Source organism: Cynoglossus semilaevis, chromosome 1, assembly GCF_000523025.1.
Source record: "Cynoglossus semilaevis isolate Cse_v1.0 chromosome 1, Cse_v1.0, whole genome shotgun sequence".
NCBI lineage: Eukaryota > Metazoa > Chordata > Actinopteri > Pleuronectiformes > Cynoglossidae > Cynoglossus > Cynoglossus semilaevis.
Genome location: NC_024307.1, coordinates 23,392,001 through 23,416,138, shown reverse-complemented (window position 1 = coordinate 23,416,138; position 24,138 = coordinate 23,392,001). Strand labels below are relative to the sequence as shown.

The following is a 24,138-nucleotide window of genomic DNA, read 5'->3' as shown; positions in this document are numbered from 1 at the left end:
TCCACAACCCCCGAATGCAGCCAAAGAACTGAAAGCATATGATTATTATTGTAGATTATTAAGCTTTTCCTGGATATCCTGGATAAAAAGACAAGAATTTACAAAAACAATGCAGCATCAATTTTTCCTTGTCAGGATTTAAAATCATCAACATTTGGGTAGCGTTCAGTGACTATCATGTAGTTGATTCATTTTAGCCTAAAAATAACAATTAACCTTTAAAAAACGTGTTTATTAAATGTTCGGCTGAACCATTAAACACACAACTCCCATGTGTTTGATATGTAGGACATTTTGACTTTTAAAGTCTGTATTTGTTGCATTGCAGAACAAGAGTGCAAGATAATTGTATAAAGATATGGGAATTAATAATAATTCAATGGAAGAAATTACAACTTGTTAAATTGTAATAAACTTGATACAAATGTTAGGAACTGGTTAGATACTGTTAGGACCTTGTTAGGCTGCTCACCTAAAAGAGAAACAAACAATGCAGTTCTACGTTATATCACACTACAAATAAAAGCACATTTGATTCCTCATAATGTGAATTAAAGCCTTTGTTAAGTTAATTCTTATGTGCTACAGCGGTCAAAATTATTCAAATTTTGAATTATTTTGCCGCCTGTTTTAAATTTACGATACATAACTTTTCAACTAATGTGTGATAAATAAGCAGACGTAATAAAACGTGGCTTTGTCTGCGATCGGCATTGTGCTCGTGTAATCAAATTGTCATGCGCCTTTTCTCCAGTCATTACTGTGACAGCGCATCGACATGCGCCACCGTGACAACAGCAGCCTCAGCAGCAGCTAGAGAGCAGTGTAGTTCAGTGTTGTGTTATGATGCATTTCACTGACTCTGGGTCTTGAATCGAGCTCGAATTCCCAGGTGTGGTCGCCGAATACAACTCGATACTCTGAGAGCGTAAAAGGTGCGTCGATGGTTGGTCGCGTCTGCAGCCCCCCAGCGTTAGCAGTGGGCTAGAAATGTAGGTTAGGGTCCTGGCTGAAAACGGCTGAGGACAGAAATAACCAGCAGCTCTGCAGAAAGAGCACAGCCATCTCCGGAGAGCCTGAATTCGGAGCCCGTTCGTGTACAGTCGTGGACCTGGAATGCATCTCTCCAAGAAGTGCTCGGCCTTCAAAGTGGTGCTCAGCGCTCTGCTGATAGTGGCGCTCCTGCAGCTCCTCTACCTCTCCTTTCTGTCCAAGTTCCACGGTAAGCAGCAGCGGTACCGGTACTCTGAGCTCTTCGGTGGAACCGGGGGCAAAAGAAATGCTCAGGCGGACAAAAATACGCGGAAGGAGAGGCTAAGATATTCCCTGTCCTCCGGGGGCATCTTCGACCACAGCGGTCAGTACCGCATTTACAAGAACCTGATTAAAAGCGATTTTACCGCAAATCAGAGGCCAGGGTCAGCGGAACCGAGCTCCAATGTTCTAGCCTTAGCCACTCACACAACCATCAACAACCTGCACCACCTGGACTCTCTCCTGGAGCGGTGGCAGAACCCTTTGTCAGTGGCCATATTCGCACACGGGCAGGATGTGAAGTTTGCCACAGCTTTGGTGTACGCACTCAGCTTCTTCTGTCCTCAGATCCAAAGCCTGGTGGACTTCCACTTGGTGTGTCTCTCTGGAGAGATGGCCAGTTTCCCAGAGCAGGACCATGAGCACTTCGCAGGGCTGGAGGATTGCAGCTCGGTGTTCTCCAGGCTGGAGACCTACAGAGACAAACACAAGAACTATGCCATCAGCGGGAACATCTCATATCCCAACAACCTCTTACGTAATGTTGCCAGAGGGGGAACTGACTCCTCCTACATCCTGGTCATTGACATTGACATGATGCCAAGCGTTGACCTGCACCGGCAGTTCCTAGCCATGGTATCAAACCGAGAGCCAGCAAACGATGAGGTCTTTGTGTTGCCTGCCTTCGAGATCCGCCACGCCAGGAAAATGCCGGGCACCAAGCCAGAGTTGGTTCAGCTCTACCAGGTGGGCGAGGTACGACCGTTTTACGAGGAGCTGTGTCCTCGATGCCAAGCTCCAACCAACTACTCCCAGTGGGTCAACAGTCACGTCAGGGGGACAGTCGCCCTAGAAGTCTCCTACACCCTCACTTGGGTGGACCCCTGGGAGCCCTTCTACATCGGACCCCGAAGTGTGCCTCTTTATGATGAGAATTTCAAACAGTATGGCTTCAACCGCATCAGCCAGGTCAGTATTACATGAGTATTTACACTGTAACTTAACCTCCTGGCAGTTATACCTCCAGTAACTCCAAACTGATGATGTCATTTCCTGCTACTCATCACCCCTTCCTGGTATCACCTTATCTCCTAACCCTCTTTTTTATCATCTTATCATCTTCCACTTCCTGTCTTTCTTCTTCAGGCCTGTGAGCTCCATGTAGCAGGGTACAGGTTCTCGGTGTTGAGCTCAGCCTTCGTGGTCCACAGAGGCTTCAAGATCCAGGGGGAGTTCCACGCCAAGAAGGACGAGGAGAACAAACACAACCGTGTCCTGTTTCGCAGTTTCAAGGAGGGCCTGAAAACCAAATATCCATCCTCCACCAGAAGATGCTGAGGGGAAACAAAAACACATGATCAAGGACTTCACATTTACCAGCATCCATCTGTAACGATGGATCCCCTCAGGCTCCATCTGCTCCAAACACCAACAATGTTTCCATGTTTTCATCTGAATTCTAGGTAGCATTTGATCAACTGCATATCAAGATGAATTTGAGGTAGATTCTGGCTTAGGCTTACTTCCAGGTAACTGTGGTCTCCTAAATCTGAGTGTCCTCGCTCTGCTGTACTAAAGAAAATGTAAGGTTCCACACTGAGCTTCTTCCTTTTGGTGCTGTCATTTTAGGACATTACCTTTTATAGTTAGGTTTGTTCAAAAAGGAATAAATTAAAATTCTTTCGGTTCCTCAGTACAACCTCGGACTATTACACTTCCAAAAAAATACCAGTATATTCATACATGTTGGACTGGAGTGATCTGATTATGCTAATGATGAACATGCGGTGAGGCTTTCTTAGTCAGATGCACCCACAGTCTCCAGACCTAAAGGCTCCAAACGACTGACTTTGTGATTGGGTCAACAATCAGGAGACAGAACTGTCATAACTTTTTTTTTAACTGTTACAATTAGGAGACATTGTCCAGACTTCAGAGTGAACATTTATGGACCGTGTTTCAGTCATCGACCTGTTCTGCCACTAGATGGCGCCCAAACCGTTGAGAGTTTTCAGAGCTTTGCTGCTGTACGGTGTGTGTGTGTCCTGTCTATTATATTTATATTCATGTGAACTACACTGTGAACAGACACATATACAGATATAACACTGGAAACTTCTAGAACGACATAGCACACTGCTAATTTCTTTGTCATTATTTTAACTGCATGGTGGTTGTGACACTTTTATATTGTTATTTATTTAGATGACCATTGATGGAGTTTTTAAGACATTTCTTCTTGGTTTCTGATATATTTATTGTGAAAAATTATGTTTTCGTTTGGAGCTATATTAGCTATGTTAAAATGTAGCACACACACGACTGTGGGATGGTCCAACACACACTTCTCTATGGTACAGAACGCTCTGGAGTATTTTTGTAGCTTTAGAAACAGTGACACAGTTCTATTTAGTGATCGTTTTTAACTGTCGACTGATGATGACAATGATGTGGTGTCTCTTCCCTACTTGAAGACGCAGTTTTGTACGTGTATTTTTCCCTTCAGTGTTGACTACACATCTATACTGCCTGATTTGTATTGATGGAGTTTTTGAAAATAAAACCAAACCGGTGACGCGTGTGTCGCCCCTGCCTTTTTTTGAGACATGGCTGTTGAGTGTTTCATGCAGTATGACCTTAATAGAATGTTTGGGTTTTTTTCAACATGAGCTGAAGATTTTTTTACCTCAGTCCTGTGGCTTTTATTTTTAAAGTGTGAGTCACTCTTAGATTATCAGCTGGAGTATCATTACCTAAGGACCTGACACAGCTGACATTATACAGTGGTGTAACATGGCTTAAGATCAGGGTTTAAGAGCATCTCTTCACTGACATCTTGTGACGAGTGATTACAGGCTAAGTCAGAGCAGCATCCAATTAAAAGCTCCCATTTAATAATTAAGACTGCTGTTAAAGTGGACCAGAGGACTCTTTGAAACACAGGGTTAGAAACGTACGTTTGATCTGATCACTGGATGTTCTAACCATCTCCTGTCAGTTACCTATGTGTCAATACCTTGACTAGAAGTCAATTCTAGAAGTTCTATTTTCCAAAAAAAAACAACAACAAAGTACACAGCAAGCTAGACGTGGCTTTAGTTCAGTGAAACATTTACAAATATCAGTGTGTTTTTCTACAAAAAACCTGTATCTACTGCTACAAAGCTAAAGATGGGGAAAATTTTCATATTAGAGACTGATAAATGTGGCAATAAATGATAAACATTTAAATGAATAAAGACAGTAAAGACAGCGTTTTTAAGTAAGTTAGTCCATAAAAATGTCTTTAAAGATGTTATAAAGAATTTCTGTGAACATTACAGTTTGTTTTGGTCATTGTTAATTGAAATGGAACTACTACAGTCAATATAATTAGTATTGATTTTCCTTTACGCTTTTCCCCCCCATTCTTTCTTAATTCAAAAGTGAAAAACAAAAACAGATAGTTTGAGTTCCTGCATGTACGACTCCAGTCCGTTGACAAGGTGTCGATCACAGAGCTCGGCCATCTGTCAGAGCAGCAGCAGAGCCCATGTGACGTTCAGAGCTTGTCAATAGTCTGAAGTGCTGTGTGGTATTTTGTGGCTAAGCCGTTATTACTGAGCTCAGTGATGATCCAGACACGCAGCACGGTCCTGGGATTCAGCTTAGGCTGCATCTGATCATCCAGTCAGGTGTCAAGAAATAAATGCAAGCGTTTTTGCTTTCTGATCCATGTTACACTTTCGTCTTCAACGGTGACCTAAAAAAGTCGACTTAGACCTTCACATGATGTTCGTAAAAGACAAAGAAAAAAAGAAAGAAGAAAAGATAGAAGGATGTTTAGGACCATTATAAAATATTTTATTTCTAACTTTTGAGAGATGTTTTACTATCTAACTACTGCTATCTTTTAGCTGCTCTGCGATATTGCGGTGTTGATGTTTTAGTCAACTTGGGAAATCTTCGAGCCAGTTTTGCCTTCTTGCTCACCTTGAAAAGGTGAGCAGTGTCAACACACAATGACACAAGTTGTCAATGGCAGTTTCTGATTTCAACCTACAGATTTTTTTTAAATCTGTATGTTGTTTTCACCTGTGATGACAACACGTTTTTTTTACTTCACATCGCACTTCATTTTCTTTACGAGCTAATTTCTGTCACGTCTCTTCCGCCTGTCCCTGGTGTTAATGACGTGGCAGAAGGTGCAGAAATGTGGGGGTGGTGGATTTTGTGGGATCAGGGGAGGCAGGTTTGGTGAGGTAAAGTGGGGTTTATCTCCACAGCTTCGCGGAATGAAGGCTTATCTGGGTCAGGGAGCTTTACGACACAAGCAATTAGGGTCTGCCCTCCTCTTGTGTACGCTGGCGGGAGGGAGGCCTCCTGCCATCTAGATTAGCTGGCCTGCTGAGGCCAGGAGAGCACGGCGGCTTCTGGACAGAGGAGGGAGCCAGCTGGAGAGGTGGAGATGAGCAGGCGGAGAAGGGAGGAGGATTTGTCCACAGTAGGGGGGAGAAAAAGGTGAGGAGAACGAGAGCACGGGGTCAACGTGTCGAGGTTGTCGACAATTTTAGGCTCTTGTGTGTGGGTCAGTGGACGAGGGGGACAGGAAGGAGCTGGTGACCCAGAATGATGTGGGGAATTCTTTAAATGAAACATGGGTTGTTTGTCCACAGAGGGTTTGACGGCAGAGTGAAAAACAAAACCAGGTTTCTGACCCTCAGCTTAACTTCTCCAACTGTTCTCTAATGATCCACTTGACTGGAATGTTTTACAAGAGTTAAATGGCTTCAACATGGTGAGAGTTATCGAATGAACCATGGCGTGGTCAAAGATTTGTCACATCACTGAGCAGCTGAGAGTGGAAAAGCACAAACCAAACATCAGAGAGAAATCTGTGCTGTGAAGCTGCCATCCATGCCAGCTTGGGAAGACGTTTACCTGTCTGCTTACTGGAGTTTAAAAAAAGCCTCAGTCTCAACCGAAGGACACAGATATCAGTGTGAGGGTAAACCTGCTGTCCCTGCCCGTGGTTTAAATGAATCCAGCTAAAGCCAGACGATCCCGGCCCGCAGGACAGAAGTAATGAGACGTGACACTTGCTCGGGGGAGAGAAAAGAAGGGACTAAGAGATAGAGGTAATCCTTCTCACCGAACAAACGCCTCTTAGCCTCCCACCCCTGCTGTCACATACAACCCCAGCAGGAAAAGACAACACACAAAAATACACACACACCCCTAGGCCATTGTGTAGAGAAGGAATTATAAAATAAAATACTACACATGTACACTGCAAAGTAAAACTCAATAACCACCTGTTCTCTCCCTCACACACATGAGCAGAGAGTTAGTTCTGCTGCGATCGATGCACTAATACAAAGCTGGTTCATCACACAGATGACGGACAGTTATGATACAATGACCCTGGCTGTCTGCACAACACTCTCTGTGTGTGTGTGTGTGTGTGTGTGTGACAGCAGCAGAACCAAAGATTTAATTATCTTTGGTTAAAAAAAAGATGACCAGCAATGATCATTAATATTACTCTCATGTCAGAGAAATGCTATAGTTACACTATACCTGATAATGCAGGAGATTAGATGGGATTTAACAACAGATTAAACTTCAGTCAAGCTGAAGGCCACTATAGTGAGGTGGAACTTTGAACAAGATCAGTGTGAGCCCAATGTAGAGGTGCTCAGGTTAATTTGATTGGAATTTTAAATGGCTTGAAAGCCACTGAAGACAAGGCAAGTCTTAAATAGTAATATTATAGTTTTTTTTATGATGATGATATACCAGGCTGGAGAACTATCTGAGACTGGGGGCAGAAGCTGCTGCTGAATGTGCATGACTGTTGAATCCTTCATAATGCCAATGCTACTGTCATGGTCGTAGCCACAGGCTTAAGGAAAATCACTGTTGCTCAACACGGTCGGACTTCAAAGTGTCACAAAAGAAGAAGAAGAGAATCAGACGGTGTTGACTATGGACTGTTCAGCTCCTCTCCAACGTTAAGAAAACTACATTTCAAATGAGCTCAGAGGGTCAGGACCAGCTACACTACTCTGTGCTGTGCCAGGCCAGTCACAGCAGAGCGGGGCAGGATCACTGGGGGGAGGTTAAGTCACCAAAGCAGGAATTAATGAGCATTAGAGCATTAGGTAAGAATAAGTCCCACCTTAAATCCTAAGGGATTCCTCCACTAACTACTCCACTAACACCTGTCACATGACTGAGACGATGGACACAGCTAGAGGCAGATCTCTTCATTTTTGTCATCCCAGGGTGAAACAACTTTGTGCTGCAGTTTTTTCTTTTAAACTAATAACTTCAAATCACTTTCCCATTCAAACAACATTATTCTAGAAAAACATTTACACAGACGTTCATTGTGTAGCATCTACTGACTTGTTTAACATGGTCGTGATTTCAGTATGATGGTTCTGGATAAGGTAAAAAAAAAAATCAAATTGCAATTTGTGTTCCTTAATGTGAAGTATTACTACATTCCAACTGTACTTAATCAGATCCTGTTTAAACTCACTCAGTTATATCACCTGTCTCCCAGACTATCCTTTCCCAGAATTCAAATGTCAAATGTGATTCAGCGAACAGCCACACAAATAATCCACAATGGGCAGTGATTTGTTTACTACTTAACGTAGAAGCTCCCAGCTAACTGTTAGCTGGCCCTTTTAACAGTGAATGATAAACAGTAGCTGTGGGTGTTTGTGTTGGTAAAACAAGAACCTCCATCCAGAACAACACCAATATTTACATTTTTCCTGAGACACATGAGAGAGAAGGTGAGAACATCATAAACGCAGCATTTCATCACACTACAGATGTCTATTATTATCGCTGATAAATGTAAGGGCTAAACATTGACATTTTTCATCTCTGGTCAATCTGGCGAGGTGACAATTAAAACATGCTTCCTATCTCTGTTAGCCTAAGGCTGTGCCTTTCAAATATAAATGGAGTTCAGCCAGATTTCTTGGCAGCTGATCCACAGAAAGTCATTTATACCACCGTATGTGTGAATGTGAATTCTGAAAAAACATGATTTTGTAAATACCCATGGGTTTGCAGCCTGATGATTTTTCTCTTCACTGGTCAACTGTGATTCACTCAGTTTCTCTCTCTGTCTGTCTAATGACCACAGATGTGTCACAGTCTGATGGGCCAGCTTGGATGTCTTCGTTAAAGCTACAGCACTTTTGGATTTTCTTGGAGTCTGACAGAGGTGACCAATGACAACAGAAAGATGTCACCCAGTAAGAATGACTTCTAGTATTCTTACTACAGCAATAGGCATCAAGAATAATGAGAATAATCTTTCATTCAAAACTTCAGGTTTACAAATCACAGATTTCAGTTCAAGTTTTCAAAAGCACTTTACCAGCTGTATTAAATCCCCACATTACGGCTGGTGAGACTGTCTTCATCACCTGTGTCAACTGAATAAAGAGATTTTCTCCAGTCTCTCGACCCTTCTCACACCACTGTGACACTGAAGACCTTATTTCTGTCGTTTGATTTGGAGTCTGATATCAGCGAGGGCTGAGAGCTAAAGCTAACACTCAGAATGTCAGTGGGGACACCAGGGTGGGAGGGACGGGGGGGTCGACCCGTCTGAGAGAGGATGCTGCTTTTCTGTTGCAAATGAGCTTGTAATTAGCCTTTACACACTTGCCTGCAGGGAATTGAGTGTGTGTGTGTGTGTGTGTGTGTGTGTGTGTGTGTGTGTTTAACCCATTTTCTTCAGAATACAGACTGATGCTGATAAGAAGATAATACTAATTACTTCTCCTCCCAGTTGCTTGTTAATTGTGCTTGGTGTGGATTTATACAGAATGGTAACACCGACCCACAATCCTCCTACACCACCACCACCACCAACCCATTTCCACACACACACACACACACACACAAACAAACACACTTGAATACCCCCTATGTTGCTTGTTTTCAAACTCAACAGGTAACTGTTTTAATCAGGAGGCTTCTGTTTAAGCTACTAATGAATTATGTCAAGTGGGCTTCCACCATCACTACAGCCACACCAGAGACAAACAAACTGGTCAAGGTAGGCCTGCTCTCCACGCTTACACCCTGAAACCAGCCCAGAGACCTTTGGAAACAAATTCACTATCTGACCATTTCTTATCACCACAACATCACCCAGTGCTGCCTCCTCACTCTATATCTATTGTAAACCTGGGAGATTATCCAGGAAATAGCCAACAGATCAGTAGTCTAAAAAACAAACTTAGACCAAACTTGGTTTTCCATGGAAATGCAGTTAAGATTACAAATTATTTTGAGTTTCATCATGTTGGCCATGTCTGACTTATGGCCTCTGGACTCCCCAAATTGTGAATAGTCCCTCCATTGAATCGAAGGCAACACCAGTGGTCCTCTGCTGGTTGTGTTTGCATCAGCAATATCATGTGTGCTAAATAAAAATACACATGAACCCCCACTTCCTTTTTACAAACACACACACACAGACAGACACACATCATCGTCTTATATTTATCCTGTTCTAACGGCTTAGAGGAACGCTTAAGCAGATTTGGGTTCAGTCTGCCTTTAAAGTGTTAAACAGATTGGGACGGTGGGTTTCTGGTACTGAAGATGAGTACGTGTGTGTGTGTGTGTGTGTGCGTGCATGCAACTTGTGTGTGGTCAGTGGTGGGAAGTGTCTGCTACATCTCGTATCAACTGTTGCCAAGGGTTCGCAAATTTGTTATAATAAAAATTAAACAACTGAAACTACAAATTAAAATGCTTTAAAGAAGCTTTAAATTCTCTACAAGGTCTAAACAGGTTTTACCAAAGTTACTGAGAAATTACTAAAGTGAAGCAAAACATTAATTCTTCAAAATTGCAGCACAGTTAAAGAAATGTAGTAAAACAGGCTAAAAGACTAACAGAGAAATCACAAAGATGTTTCCAAATCATGAGTAAATAGCGTAACTTAAAAACCTAAGTAAAAAAACACTTAGTGAGTAAAGTGTGTTTTCATTCACCCAGTGTTTGAACTGTTCTCCTGTACAACATCACTTTACCTCCTTTATGTAATGTATGAAATTGTTGACAAATCAACAGTAATGCTGTGAAGAAACTCTGCAGCAGCTAACCCTCTGAAGCGTAGCAGCACCAGCACCAGCACCAGCACCAGCAGCAGCAGCAGCAGCAGCACCAGCAGCAGCACCGAGGAGTGGTCCAGATGTTCAGGGACCAGGCCTTGGTGTCTGCTCATATCTGTATTCTAGACAGATTAGGGGGATTTTAAAAGCCTTCACCTATTTTAAAACCAGATCATCCCTCACCTGACTGCAACCTTTATACAAATCCTCATATTTACTCCCAGCACTGATCTGCTGTGTGACTGACCACAAGAGGTTAATCAGTTTGAACGAACCGCAAAATATTTTGTAACCTCTCTGTAAAAACTGCTGATGAAACTTTATTTTATACTACAAAAAGGAAAATTGTTAGCAATGATTTTTATATTGTACGATATAATCTGTGACGGCAAAAGACATGACATACAGCAGGGTTTTTGACTACAACTCTAGTTCTTAGTGTTCCACTTTTCAACTGAAATCAACTCCTCACTTTTATTTTGGATTTAAAGTTCAAAAGATTCAATGGTAGTTAAACCTGGCTGATTTGAATCAAAGTAAACTTTTAAGACCATGGGTTTGTAAACTTCAATCAGTTAAAATAAAAAGTAGAATCAAAAGGCAGAGCCAGAGGTGTGGCGTTCTGAGGTAAAAACACCATCTCCTGTGTACACTGGATTCCAATAAAGGTGTAGAACTAAACAATTAACATCAATGAATGCTGTTTGATTCAATCATTGCAGTTCCTGACTCCTGGGTTCACCAGGAAACAGTCTCTCAGGTCTAGGTTTTACTCCTGTAGCAGGTCAGACCCATTTAATGACCGATCCTCACTTGTTTGCTCACTCAACTTATCCTGCCAGTCAATGTATCCCGGGGCTAAAAGCCAAACAAGCTGATCAGCCAGTCACCTCTGTCCACACAGCCCCCCCACTAAGAGGCTAATGGTCGGGGATGTCTAATCCTTCTCAAAACAACCACAGAGATGCTAATTGTATCTTACTATAAATACTGACCCACTCCGTCTCCTCCTCCTCTAGATTTTTCTCCACTCTCGGACATCGACTTCTCAGAAAGGCTGACAAAAATACCGGGAGAGCGTCGATTACTTAAACCACACGGAGTGAGCGCGAACCCTGGTTTTACGCACGGAGCGGTTTTTACGCACAGTTGGATACAACGGTCCACGAACCCTGACAACACTTCCGGACTGTTTTGGACACTCGGTCAAGGCGGGATGTTCCCGTTACCGATGTTCACAGCGGAGCAGGTGGCTCGCGTGTGCGAGAACCTGGAGGAGACCGGGGACATCGACCGCCTCGGCCGGTTCCTCTGGTCTTTGCCAGCCGCCGTGCCGGGCTCCGCCGGGGAGGTGTTGAACCGACACGAGTCAGTGATGCGAGCCAGGGCAATGGTCGCCTTCCATGGAGGTAATTTCGACGCACTCTACCAAATCCTCCAGAGCCACAGGTTCACGCGTGAGTCTCACGCCAAACTGCAGAACCTGTGGCTGGACGCGCACTACCGGGAGGCGGAGAGGCTGCGGGGGCGGCCGCTGGGTCCGGTGGAGAAGTACCGCATCCGCAAGAAGTTCCCTCTGCCCCGCACCATCTGGGACGGGGAGCAGAAGACACACTGCTTTAAGGTACAAAAGCCCAAAGGTTGCTGTACCCCAGAACAGTACAAACCAGAGCACAGACTGATCATCTGCGTGGATGTTCGTGCCTCTTAATCCTTATCCCGTTAGAGGCTATTTCTAACTTTCAGCGCTGCTCTACAGTGGCGTGCACAGCCAATTAAATGTCAGTGGAGCTCAAGGTGCATTAAGGTGCACAACGTCAGTGCAACATGTGTGCATGAATAGATTTCTAGTTTAATCCATTGTATAAATTACTTCATTTTAGGTTCTAAAAATGTCTTATTGGATTTCTACCTCACAGCGGTCAGTGTTCAGTGTGAGGACGTTTTTGTCCTTCCTGCTCTCTGAGCTCTTTAGATGACCTGAGCCCGAGTGTTGATCCGTCAGCCTTCTGCTGTGTGGACGGACTGACTACTTCAGGTGTCCTAACAAGAGTCCAGACTAATATTCAGTGACTTTCCTTTAACACTTAAAAACCACACAGCACACACAAGTGCTATCTTGTTTTCAGATGTAGCAGCAACTGTGAATTCACACACACAACAGAACCATAGCGACATGTGTAGGAGACATTTGTCTTCACAAGTACAAGAGGGTTCTCCAGACAGCAAATGTTTGTGCTCCAGGATCCAATTCAACACATATGGTGTGAGAGGGCACCACCAGGGATGTACGTTAATGTTTTGGCCACAAGATGGCAACATCTGTGGTACATATCAGGCAACCATGTGCTTGGAAGAGAAGTGCCCCAAATATGGACCGTTTTAGGACACACCTAGATTAAAGACAACAACTACAATCTCTATACATTTGGCAGAAACTGCCTCTACAGTCTCTATACATTTGGCAGAAACTGCCTCCAAAGGTGTAAATATTTTAACACTACGTTGTCATTATGGATGGAGAATTAAATGGGATGGATTTTTTTTCTGTCTTGCAGGAAAGAACTCGCAGTTTGCTGAGAGAGTGGTACCTTCAAGATCCGTATCCAAACCCTTCCAGGAAACGACATCTGGCCCAGGCCACGGGACTAACACCCACACAGGTGGGCAACTGGTTCAAGAACCGACGCCAGCGAGACAGAGCTGCATCTGCAAAGAACAGGTGAGGTTTTGCTGTATTGGGCTTGATTTCATCGTGACCTTTAAAATATTTGGTCTAGTTTAACTAAGATGTGTCTAAATAATAACATATTGACTCGGTCCTACATGTTTTGTAGTTTTTTTTGTAAACTATTTTCCTGGTTCCTAATTTAAAGTCACCTTTAACCAGACTTTGGGCTACAGATACCATTTTTGGTATATTTGTGTGTAACGCTGGAATTGTTTTTGCTCTACTTGTTTTAATTTATTTGATACTTTTTTGAAAATGTAATAAGATTTAAAGGGACCTAAACATGACCCTCACCCCCCCCCCACTCAGAATGCAGCAGGACTCCTCCCTCTTGGCCTCTGAAACCTCCCCTGATAGGACCAGCCAGGAGCGCCACCATCACCCCCACCTGTTAGCTTCTTCCCTCCACCACCTCAGCAGCAGCCCTGAGGCCAGTGACTGCAGCACAGAGATGGAGCACAGACGAACAGCAGCCTCCACTCTGGAGATCTCAGTCAGCAGTGACAGCGAGTTTGAGCCTTGAAGCGGACGATGATCTGATTCTGGGTTTTTGTCACCTGTGATGAAGAGAGCAGTGGTCAGACTCAGATTGACATGTTTGCAGCTGTGGAAACAAACATGGAGCTGGTCGCTGAAGCAAGAGGATGAAGACTTAACTCTCCAACATGAAAACATCATGCACTTAAAAAAACCCCACCACAACTCAGATAATGAGAGCAGCGACATGATGATGCAGACAATGTTGACCAAAAAAAAACATGACCATGACCATGAACGACCGTGACGGTACACTCATGTTACTCTACAGTAACTGTACAGAGAACTCTCTCAGGTTATTTATAGAAGTGATGTCTTTAGAACATGTGGGTTTTGATAGCAGTTTCTATTAAAACAATCCATCTTTTTTTTTAAACGTTATTCTCAAAAACCTTACAACATTTTTCTATGCTTTCTCTGCACAAATTGCTGCTGAATGTACATGAGTTTCAAGCTGTTGACGGAAGTGCTTAAAAGCTGCCACCCTACTGTGGAAGACAGTTGACTTTTTCACACAAAGACAGAACCATACATATTTTCTTTTTATAATTTTTTGGTCAGTTCTCTGAGCCTGAGCTTGTCTGTGATCAGCTCCACGACAATGACTTTTAAATAAAGGATTAACTAAAGGATTAAATAAAGGAGAAACAACGATTGCCTTAAAAGGGTGAACAGGAAGGCAAACAGAACTCAGCTGTGCCTCCTGAGCTGCTCAGGTGTGGCCTCACCTGTCCTCACCTCAGAGTGATCTCAGGTCTTCCTCTACAATCGTCACTTCCCGTTGTACATTGCCGTATGTCGTTAAATGTAAATGTTATATGTAGATAAATGAAACTATTTTTGACAACACATGAATGTGCCCAATGTACCTCATTTACTTAATAAAAACTGCACTGAAGGGGTTTTGCTTTTTAACCTTTAAAAAAATATTCAAACAAACAGACCTTGCCCAAAGTTATACAGTTCCAATTTATTAACTTTCAGGAAAATGATTTGGCTTGTAAAGAAATGACTAACAATTAGTCAAGAGAAGAAAAAGGATTGGCCAACAAAATGACTAACAATTATTCAAGAGAAGAAAAAGGATTGGCCAACACAAGCCAAGGAAAGCAAAGTCATAAGCCTGAAACCAGAAAAGTAAGAAAAAGTATATAAAAATGAGAAAAAAGAAAATCAGTAAAAACAACACTGTGTGATAGGTGAGAAGACAAAAAAGCAAATTAAGTTAAAGTGGTAACTGATAAAATGTGTCTGTAACAGCAAAAGGTCTTTAAAACAAGATTTAACATTAACATTAAAATAAGTTACACTGTAACTGTAATTAATTAAGAATTATAAAACATGTTATTTTAAAATAAAAATAGCTAAAAGATAAAAGTGAGGGCAGCTAAGGTTAAGTCAGATTTTACTGGATGGAAACATAGGAGTATAAGATTTGTGGTACAAAAAAGTAAAGGTATTAAAAAGTGATGAATGACTGGTGACATTGGCAGATTTTATTTTTGGTCAAAATCTATTACAAGAAATGCCACACTCAACAGTTTTGGGGAAGTTGGAAAGTTGTCTCTGTTTTACTTTGAGGAAGTCATGCGTCAGAGACAGAAGGACAAACTGAAATAGTTTTAGCAGGAACACATGAAGGAATTCAAAAATTACAATTTGTTTTTCATAAAGGCATGTCTTTTGTCTTTTTCTTGTGGAATATGCCTGTTTCTATATTCTGTTTTTGCACAACTTGCATTACCTCCTGGTATCTTTTAACGTAACTATCTTTTCACTGTTAATTTACATCTCATATTACGAGGTTGCTGATATATATTGTTGTATATATATTTTGTTCTCCTGCATGGTTGCTCTGTGGGAGCACCCTCAACTTCGTTGTATCCCCGTGGTACAATGACAATAAAGATTCATTCTATTCTATTCTTTTACTCCTCGTGTTGTCCTTCGGGTCTAGGTGACTCGGTGGCTGATAATACGCCTCTCCTGTACTGTTTAGCTTAACACAAGTTGAGTTTGTGTCAACTTTTCCTCATAATACACAAGATTTTAGGACGAGATACAAACCGGTTGCGAGGACGCTGGGTGTGGACAAAATGCGAAGGACAACAGGAGAGTCAATGTACACGAACACGCAATGTGTGTGCGCACGACCGCGCGCACACACATTTAAATTTTTTTTTTTTCATATTAACGGCTCCAGCTTTGTTCAAACCTCCAGAAGCAAAGTATTAACTAGACTAACTGTGGTCAAAAGTTGTTTTTTTTTTATATCGCAAACAAAACTATATTGGAATTTGTTTTACAACACTTACCGGCGTTTTATTTATTTATTTTCTCCTCCGATATCACACTTGTTGTGCATAACCTTTTTAAAAACTCGGTTGTCGGTTGTCAGGTTGACGCCGACCCAAACAAAGATGGCGGAGGGAAGTGACGCGTTTGGCCATATATATGTAATACGGACTCAAATACACCGTGGGAAAGCAGAGGAAAACACAAGTTTTCGTATTTTTAATGCAAGTAACGGTACATTAGTTGTGGCGTTTAAAGTCTTTATAGTAGAAATATAGACAGCACAGTAGTTTAACTACTGATACAGTAAACCACATAATCAAGTGCACCTATTAAAACATTTATTGCACAAAATATTTGATTTTAATTTCATTTAATTACAGTTGAACCGAAACACATACAACCTCACAAAGCCCTCACAATTGTACAGATGTACTACATGAATAGTTTAAAATAACTTACAGTAATATTAAAATGTGTTGGAGTGTAGTAGAAACATTGTGGAAAAAGTACATTTTTTATTATTTTTTAAAAACAATTTTAATAACAAATAAAGGCTATCACTCAACTGATAGTAAGGGTATATAAAGCCACAATATTTAATATTATCCACAGATGCAGTTGATGTTTTCAATCTCCACCTTGTTATGAGGGTAATAATGTGTTTGCAGAAAGGCTGGGATTTTTTTTTATTTAAAAAGTGTCTAGGTAGAGTCAGGTGTCGATTATAACAAAATGTTTATGAACAGTTTATCGTAAAAAACAACAACTTTACAGTAACTGTTACCTGTTCCCCTTTCTCTCTGTGTGATGCAAAGACGAAGGCGGTCCTTACTTGCAGACGCCCTGCCTACGGTGTAGGAAGTTGCTGAAATCTACCACAGCCTACCTGTCAGCTGTGCTCACTGCTGATCTGATCTTGAATTTGTTATGTGTTAGTTTTACCCACTCCGACTGAAGGAGATCATCCTGAAAGAAACATTTTCTGTGACATCTGTCGAAGGATGGACAGCCAGGGAAGAAAAGTGGTGGTGTGTGACAATGGGACAGGGGTGAGTAGGGACTGTGATCACCTCTCAAAAATATTACTCACCCACCTTGAGGTTCTTCTTTTATCATTCATTCACCATCTTTACTACACTCTTGCAACTTTAATGCACTTAAAGTAAGGTTTTAAGGGAAAAAAATGCATACAGATGTTTGCATTTTCTGGGGTGTATCAAGTTTAGTTTTGCTAAAATGTAGTGTTTTATTTGTTTTATGTTAAACAACTGTCTTACAATGTTACACGTACTTAAAACAGCAGCAAAAGGTACTAGGGTGTGAATCTTGCATACTCAAGTCTGATTCCACATCTGTCTGGACTTGCCACTTTGGCACACACACCCACACACATAGAGAAAGAGAGAGAGAGAGAGCGAGAGAGAGAGCCATAAATGGTTGTAATGCTTTGCACTGAGAAACAATTGGTTAAAAAACAGGAAGAGAGAGAAACGACACTCTAAAAGTGTGAAAAGTGTTCCGTTTCCTACGTACACTGCAGCTCATACAGTAGATATCTGTTATTTACAAGTTGATTTGTCAAACCTGCTGCAGCCTTTATGTATTAGAATGTCTTGAGCCCCTCCAGGCTAAGGAATGTAGCTTTGGTCCCTAAGACAAGTTGAGACAATATAGTATGTGGATTGCAGTGCGGATATGCTGTTGTAAAAAAATAAACTACAAAAAAAAAAAAACCTTAACTGTTCGAAAAATGCATGTTAAAATCAATAATCCTACAGGTTGTATCAGAATGTATTTGACATTAATCTGAGAGAATTATTGTCTCTTATAAATAATACATGACATAACATTGACTGGACAGTTCCAGTCATTGTTGAAGATCCAGATGAACCACAATGAAGATCTGAGATAACTGATTTAAAAAACACTTGTAAACCTTGTAAACTGCCATCAGCAACAGTAAACTGGATGTTGATCAGTTGATGCAGGTAAAAGCTCAATTACATTCAGTCAACGTCATAAAGTAAACTTTGCACTAATGTTTGATTGGCCGGATAAGAAAGTCCAATGGGCTGTTTCCGTGGGCCACAGTTTGAACATACCTGGTCTAATGTTTTCACTCTGTGAAAGACATGTATTTTTTTAATGCTCCCATTAGTGATTGTGGGGAAGTTGGACTAATAATGTCTCTTACTCTCTTTAGCTCTACATGTGTTGTTTGTCTTTTTAAGTTGTCTAATAGACCAATTGTCTTTCACACGTCTGTCTACAGTTTGTTAAATGTGGCTTCGCTGGAGCCAACTTCCCTGAGCACATCTTCCCAGCCATGGTGGGCCGGCCGATCCTTAGATCAAACACCAAAGTGGGCAACATAGAAATCAAGGTGAGCTGTCATGAGAAAATACATGAATGGGTGACAGCATTTCTGCTCCTACCCACCAACATACAGCCCCACCTACAGTTCACAGCTGCATATCACCTACCGTTCTACCTACTGTACATACAGTATCCACCATACGACAGTACAAACCTCATCATCAGATTTATCATCCTGACCCTCAACGCCACTGAGACTCTTTCTCCTCCTGCACTCATACAAACTAATGTCTCTCTCATGTGTCCATCTGTGTCTTTTCTAAGACTGAATGTTTCCACCAATGACAACTGGAGACATTGATGGAGCACAAGAATACATACAGCAGACATTGTATATATATATATAAATATTAGGTTTATTATGTACTTATACTACATATTTACATACATACAATACTAACCTCTTACATTTCTATCTACTAAGATGTGATGTCCTTGGGTGACAGAAAGGCATCTATAAAATAAAATGTAATATTATTACACAGCAGATGTTATGCATAGAACACTTAATAATAACTGTGCACATAACAATAACAATCTATCTATCTATCTATATACTTATATACAGGCAGTAAGCTGTTTGTTTTGAGGACTGGTTGTTCTACTAGTCACTTGATAACGTAGTAAGGCCAAGTGGTTAAAAGTGAGGTTGATTTGTAGATGAGTGATTGGTTGTTCTGAAGGTAGGTACATACTGTATTCACCTACAATTCAATTTAGTGACAAAGCTACAGACCAACAAACTAACAGCACAGACAACAGACCAATGAACCTTCCAGCTGAGAAATAGAGAACTCACAGGAAGTTATTTTATTTCCTGATTCTTAAAGCCTCTATATAAGGTCATACGCTCCATCTTTGAAGGTAAATAATGCTCCTAGTGGTGGAAAACGGTCATTTCAATTACTGAATCATGCAACCGATGAAGACAAATGAATGCAATTCTATCAAAAACACAGTTTTTCCCCCCTACAGTCATTGAAGTCTTGATCTTTTACCCAGGACCTGATGGTGGGAGAGGAGGCCAGTGAGTGTCGCTCCATGCTGGAGGTGTCCTACCCCATGGAGAACGGCATGGTGCGCTGCTGGGAGGACATGCTCCACCTGTGGGACTACACCTTTGGTCCTGACCGCTTGGACATTGACCCAAAAGAGTGCAAGGTGACCCTGTGCTCCTGCCTCAGCCCTAAAAAAGAGTTTTCCAACAGGCTGACTGAATGTTGTTGACCTTTGTTAAGATTCTCCTGACTGAGCCACCCATGAACCCCACGAAGAACCGGGAGAAGATAGCTGAGGTCATGTTTGAGAAGTACCAGTTCCACGGCATCTATGTAGCCATTCAGGCTGTGCTGACTCTGTATGCTCAGGGTAAGGAGCTGGGAATGGAAATGAATAGCAACTTTATTTTGAAACACTCCAGTCTGAGGTCCACCTAAAATTGGTCCACAACCCACTTTAGGGTTCAGGGCAACACTTACGATATCGAACTGAGGACCACCCTGTAAACTTTGTCTGCCTTCTAATGATTGGTCATAAATGTACTCATTCTTTCATGTTTGGTTTTGAAGGATTACTCACTGGGGTAGTTGTGGACTCTGGTGACGGTGTGACCCACATCTGTCCGGTCTACGAGGGCTTTTCCTTACCACATCTGACACGCAGGCTGGACATCGCAGGTCGTGACATCACACGCTACCTCATCAAGGTGAGTCTCTTTTTAACAGAAAACAGAAGTTTTCTGGATTGGATCTTAATCCTGTTTGGAGGAAAAATAATGATAAAGCACCAATGTTCTAAGAGTTCTTTGTTCCATCCACAGCTCCTGCTGCTCAGAGGCTACGCCTTCAACCACTCCGCTGACTTTGAGACTGTGCGCATGCTAAAGGAAAAGCTGTGTTATGTGGGATACAACATTGAACAAGAGCAGCGTCTGGCCACAGAGACCACCTACCTGATGGAGTCCTACATGGTTGGTTGGAGAACAAACACAAACACTGTAATAAAACCTCTCTGCAACAATCTCCGCTGCTATTTGTTTCTGTGGTGCAGCTCCCCGATGGCCGGCAGGTGAACGTAGGAGGTGAGAGGTTCGGGGCTCCAGAAGCTCTGTTCCAGCCTCACCTCATCAACGTGGAGGGAGCGGGAGTGGCCGAGCTGCTGTTCAACACCATCCAGGCTGCAGACATCGACCTCAGGTCTGACCCTTCACCTGAAAACCTCACAACGATACTTGGAGAAAAAAATCACATGACCTTAAATCATCTGTTGATGTTTCACCAATGCAGGGCGGACTTCTACAAACACATAGTTCTGTCTGGAGGAACCACCATGTATCCTGGTCTTCCATCCAGACTGGAGCGAGAGATCAAACAGCTCTACTTGGAGAGAGTCTTGGATGGAGACACACAGAAACTCTCTGTAAGAACACGAAAAACTGGTTTAAGTCTTCTTAAATTTGAATATTATTTGTTTTTCCAAGACATAATGTTTTTTGCTTTACTTTGACCTGTGCAGAAATTTAAGATTCGTATTGAGGATCCTCCTCGACGCAAACACATGGTGTTCCTAGGTGGCGCTGTGCTGGCCAACATCATGAAGGACAAGAACTCCTTTTGGCTTAGCCTCGCCGAGTATCAGGAGAAAGGCCTTGGAGTGCTGCAGAAACTGGGAGGAGGAGTCAGATAAAAGTTTGAACGTCACCCAAAATTCATATCTTACTTTGGTTACTGCCCTCCAGTGGAAAACAGAAAATACATCTTCTCAAAAGTCAGAATTTCTCTTTTATAGAAACAGTGGAAATGTCAGAAGACCATGGGGAAAATAACTACCAAATTGACATTGATATTTCCAAATTACAAAATATTGTCTTGACCACTACGTTTGTTGACAAAAATCATGAGGTTTTAGTGGCCCACATATGGCATGGTACGGCCCATTTTTGGATACTTGATGTGGACCATAAATCAAATTGTTTTCTGGCCCACCATCTAGAGAAGAGTCAACTTAGGTTGACAGTTATAGTCCACATCCTGAATACCACTGCCTGGGTACATTTGAACAATAAACTTTTATGGATATTTTTTAACAATATATATTTTGTTGTTCTAAAGTTGTAAATCATTTAAATAAAAACATCCATATACATTCTGCTCTGCATTATTTTGTTAAGGTCAGAACATGGTTTAAATGATGTGAACTCGTGTAGGTCAGTAGATACAGTAGCAGGTCATCTTCTAGGCTATCGGTCAGAGGTTCCATCTCAGCCCTGCTAGTCTACATTCTAATTCTAATGTTCTGGATCTGGCCCAGTTGTTCATCATACCACAGTCTGTGTCTTAATCATGTCCATTCCTGTCCCAAATAAATATGAGTTGTTAATTTGGCAAGGATAAATGGAACAAGACACATGCTGAGTCATAATCATAACAATTACATCAGCAGGTGTGTCAAACCTCGAACCCATGACCACCCAGATGGCCGACAACCTTTTTACTGAATCATCCACCCGTCCATTTTCATCCGTGACCGGGTCGCGGGGGCATCAGTCGCCACCCAAATCACAAATCCCCCGAACCTTTCTGCGGGTGGTGAGTCCACTGGAAGGTACTGACTGAATCACAGCTTCACAAACTGAAACAACACTTTCAGGAGTTTGTGTTTGGCTCCCTCTGGTGGTGAAGTTAAAGTTAAAACATCAAATGTCAGCGTTTCAACACTGCCATACAGTTTTTCGTTTTTCTTTATTCATTGCAATACTCAGTTACCTGACAAATTACAGTAAGTGTGTTCTTACACCGAAAATAAATAGCTGTCAGCTCACATGGTGACCACATGCTTCAGGCACACACGTCACACCACATTCGCAGAACCTTCACAGTAAATTCAAACTTAAAAAGAAAAGAATTTTAAACACAAAAGCATGCAGTTATGTTCCAAAAAACAAGCCCACACTGTGCTTCTCCAAAAGAAGCGTCAACAGCTGAGTCAAAAATCCATACTTAGGTTTGATATCTAACCAACAAATAAAACAACAAAGGTTTTGTTTAATACACAATATGATAAGTGGCAATGACACTAGTTTTGTCACCAGGGGCTGGTGACGATCTTTACATTTACAGTCCACTAGTCACCTTCAGGTTCTGGCATTTGGTCACTCAGGTTGGGTTGTTATGATACAGAACAGCCAGGAAAGAGGAAAAGGAAGGTCCAAACCCAAAGAACCGGAACAGGAAGTGAGAAGAATATTCTTAATCCAGCATTTCCCATGTTTCAAAAATGACCAGCCATTACACAACAAGGACAAATTTGCTCAGGACACACAATTCCTACCACGTTCTGGTGGATGACATTCTCTGGTCAATTAATTGTAAGTTCTATTTTTGTTGTGATAAAAAAAAAATCTAAATAATTAAATACATCTTTTCTGGCCATTTAGTGTAAATGTACACATAACTTGAATTTGATGTATTCCCCCCCCCAAAAAATCTAAATTTTCAAACATTACATTGTTTTTGTCCATTTTCTGTGAACCATTAGTCCAATCATTAGCCTGTTGCTCAGAGCATGACTTCAATGTGAATAAACACAAACATTCATCTGAATTAGCGTGCAGTTACTGACGGCTTGGGCTAAATATTAGCTAGCTTTGTGTAGAATAAAAACAGCAGCAGAAGCCTAACAAAAAATGGTAGCAAAACTTAGCTTATGACTTAACTCAAACATCCCAAAATACAATTTTGCATCTGCATTTTCCTATTATTGCTAAAAGCTTACAATTAATGTTACCGTAACCCGAGATATACATCGGCAAACACAGACATCAAATCTCCTGACAGCTTTGTTCAAATTAAAGCTAGCTTAGCCCCAAATTTAGCTTAGCTGGGACAAATACGTACACTTTTCTGCAAAATTCAGGTAAAAATTTTAAGGTTTAGCAGTTTTAAATTTGGCTTAAGTGTGGACAATTACAAACATTAGCCCAAGTATTGGCAAAGCAAAAATAAATGTGCATATTTTAAAAAAGGTTATGTTAGCATCAAGGCTGTCTTAAATGTAGACAAATACGTACATGTAAGAAATTGCACATTTTCCAAGCTAGGCTAAGCTTTTGTATTTCTTAGCAAGAACCAAAGTAATAATTAATAATTAAAGAGCTTGTTCAGATTTGCTAAAAAGTTGTAGGGTTAGTTAAGGTTCACTATAGTCAACTAATTAAACAAATGGTGTTATCCCAATTATATTCTAAAGGGTTTTAAACATGATTTCACTAAAAAAAAAAATTCAAAACTTAAATAAATAAATAAAAAGGTTGAGAGAGAAAAGGAAACAAGTACAAAACTCTGTTTAAATCTAATAAAGTCAGGTTTCCTGTCAATTTTAAACATGATTTCACTTAAAAAAAAATCAAAACTTAAATAAATAAATAAAAAGTACAAAAACTCTGTTTAAATCTAATAAAGTCATGGTTTTGACCCACTTTTAAGTCTTTTAAAGTGTTATGTGTTGCTGGCTGTTTCACTGTGATTTTCTCACTTGGGTTTAAAAATGGAGAGCTGATGCTTCTCTTTTCACTCCTACTCGCCCGTTACTCCACTTGCCAAGTACACTGCAGATAGTACACACATGCAAAGGAGGAGCGGAGCGTGGCTCTTCCAAAGAAAAGTAAAAATAAAGAGAGTCCCAGCGGGAAAGTCTAAAAATAGACTTTTAGCTTGTACTGGAAACCTGATTCAATCACAACACGTCCACTCTTTCTTCTGTCTCTGTCACTGTGGTCTGGTAACATGCTTTTATTCTTTTATCCTA

At 41.3% G+C, this 24,138-nt stretch overlaps 3 protein-coding genes and 1 long non-coding RNA gene across 4 annotated transcripts; 3 read left to right on the top strand and 1 right to left on the bottom strand.

Annotated features, from left to right (window-relative positions):
- Window positions 1-208: 208 nt before the first annotated feature.
- On the top strand, window positions 209-3,829 carry b4gat1 (beta-1,4-glucuronyltransferase 1). The gene is made up of 2 exons (XM_008320785.3): window positions 209-2,223; window positions 2,401-3,829. The coding sequence occupies exons 1-2, from the start codon at window positions 1,117-1,119 to the stop codon at window positions 2,590-2,592; spliced, it is 1,299 nt and encodes a 432-aa protein (XP_008319007.1). The 5' UTR covers window positions 209-1,116; the 3' UTR covers window positions 2,593-3,829.
- Window positions 2,491-16,093, bottom strand: LOC107989472 (uncharacterized). Its single transcript, XR_001761020.2, has 4 exons — window positions 15,975-16,093; window positions 13,511-13,679; window positions 12,983-13,100; window positions 2,491-2,588 (listed from the first exon to the last, which is right to left on the bottom strand). It is a non-coding gene; the product is annotated as an uncharacterized LOC107989472 (long non-coding RNA).
- six7 (SIX homeobox 7) lies at window positions 10,917-13,674 on the top strand. The gene is made up of 3 exons (XM_008320773.3): window positions 10,917-12,015; window positions 12,950-13,113; window positions 13,432-13,674. The coding sequence occupies exons 1-3, from the start codon at window positions 11,608-11,610 to the stop codon at window positions 13,643-13,645; spliced, it is 786 nt and encodes a 261-aa protein (XP_008318995.1). The 5' UTR covers window positions 10,917-11,607; the 3' UTR covers window positions 13,646-13,674.
- Window positions 16,094-16,834: 741 nt separating the features above from the next.
- On the top strand, window positions 16,835-21,480 carry LOC103386498 (actin-related protein 2). The gene is made up of 9 exons (XM_008320798.3): window positions 16,835-17,006; window positions 18,230-18,340; window positions 19,336-19,494; window positions 19,572-19,701; window positions 19,902-20,038; window positions 20,153-20,302; window positions 20,383-20,528; window positions 20,619-20,751; window positions 20,848-21,480. Exons 1-9 carry the CDS (start codon window positions 16,959-16,961, stop codon window positions 21,016-21,018), a joined length of 1,185 nt encoding a protein of 394 aa, XP_008319020.1. The 5' UTR covers window positions 16,835-16,958; the 3' UTR covers window positions 21,019-21,480.
- The last annotated feature ends 2,658 nt before the right edge of the window (window positions 21,481-24,138 follow it).

What these genes read in the sequence shown, in the direction of transcription:
- b4gat1 (XM_008320785.3), top strand. Translation starts at nt 1,117, where the DNA reads ATGCATCTCTCCAAGAAGTGCTCGGCCTTCAAAGTGGTGCTCAGCGCT. An exon ending in GCTTCAACCGCATCAGCCAG is followed by an intron (nt 2,224 to 2,400) that starts GTCAGTATTACA and finishes TTTCTTCTTCAG; the next exon opens with GCCTGTGAGCTCCATGTAGC.
- six7 (XM_008320773.3), top strand. Translation starts at nt 11,608, where the DNA reads ATGTTCCCGTTACCGATGTTCACAGCGGAGCAGGTGGCTCGCGTGTGC. An exon ending in AGAAGACACACTGCTTTAAG is followed by an intron (nt 12,016 to 12,949) that starts GTACAAAAGCCC and finishes TCTGTCTTGCAG; the next exon opens with GAAAGAACTCGCAGTTTGCT. An exon ending in GCTGCATCTGCAAAGAACAG is followed by an intron (nt 13,114 to 13,431) that starts GTGAGGTTTTGC and finishes CCCCCCACTCAG; the next exon opens with AATGCAGCAGGACTCCTCCC.
- LOC103386498 (XM_008320798.3), top strand. Translation starts at nt 16,959, where the DNA reads ATGGACAGCCAGGGAAGAAAAGTGGTGGTGTGTGACAATGGGACAGGG. An exon ending in TCACACGCTACCTCATCAAG is followed by an intron (nt 20,039 to 20,152) that starts GTGAGTCTCTTT and finishes TTCCATCCACAG; the next exon opens with CTCCTGCTGCTCAGAGGCTA. An exon ending in ACCTGATGGAGTCCTACATG is followed by an intron (nt 20,303 to 20,382) that starts GTTGGTTGGAGA and finishes TCTGTGGTGCAG; the next exon opens with CTCCCCGATGGCCGGCAGGT.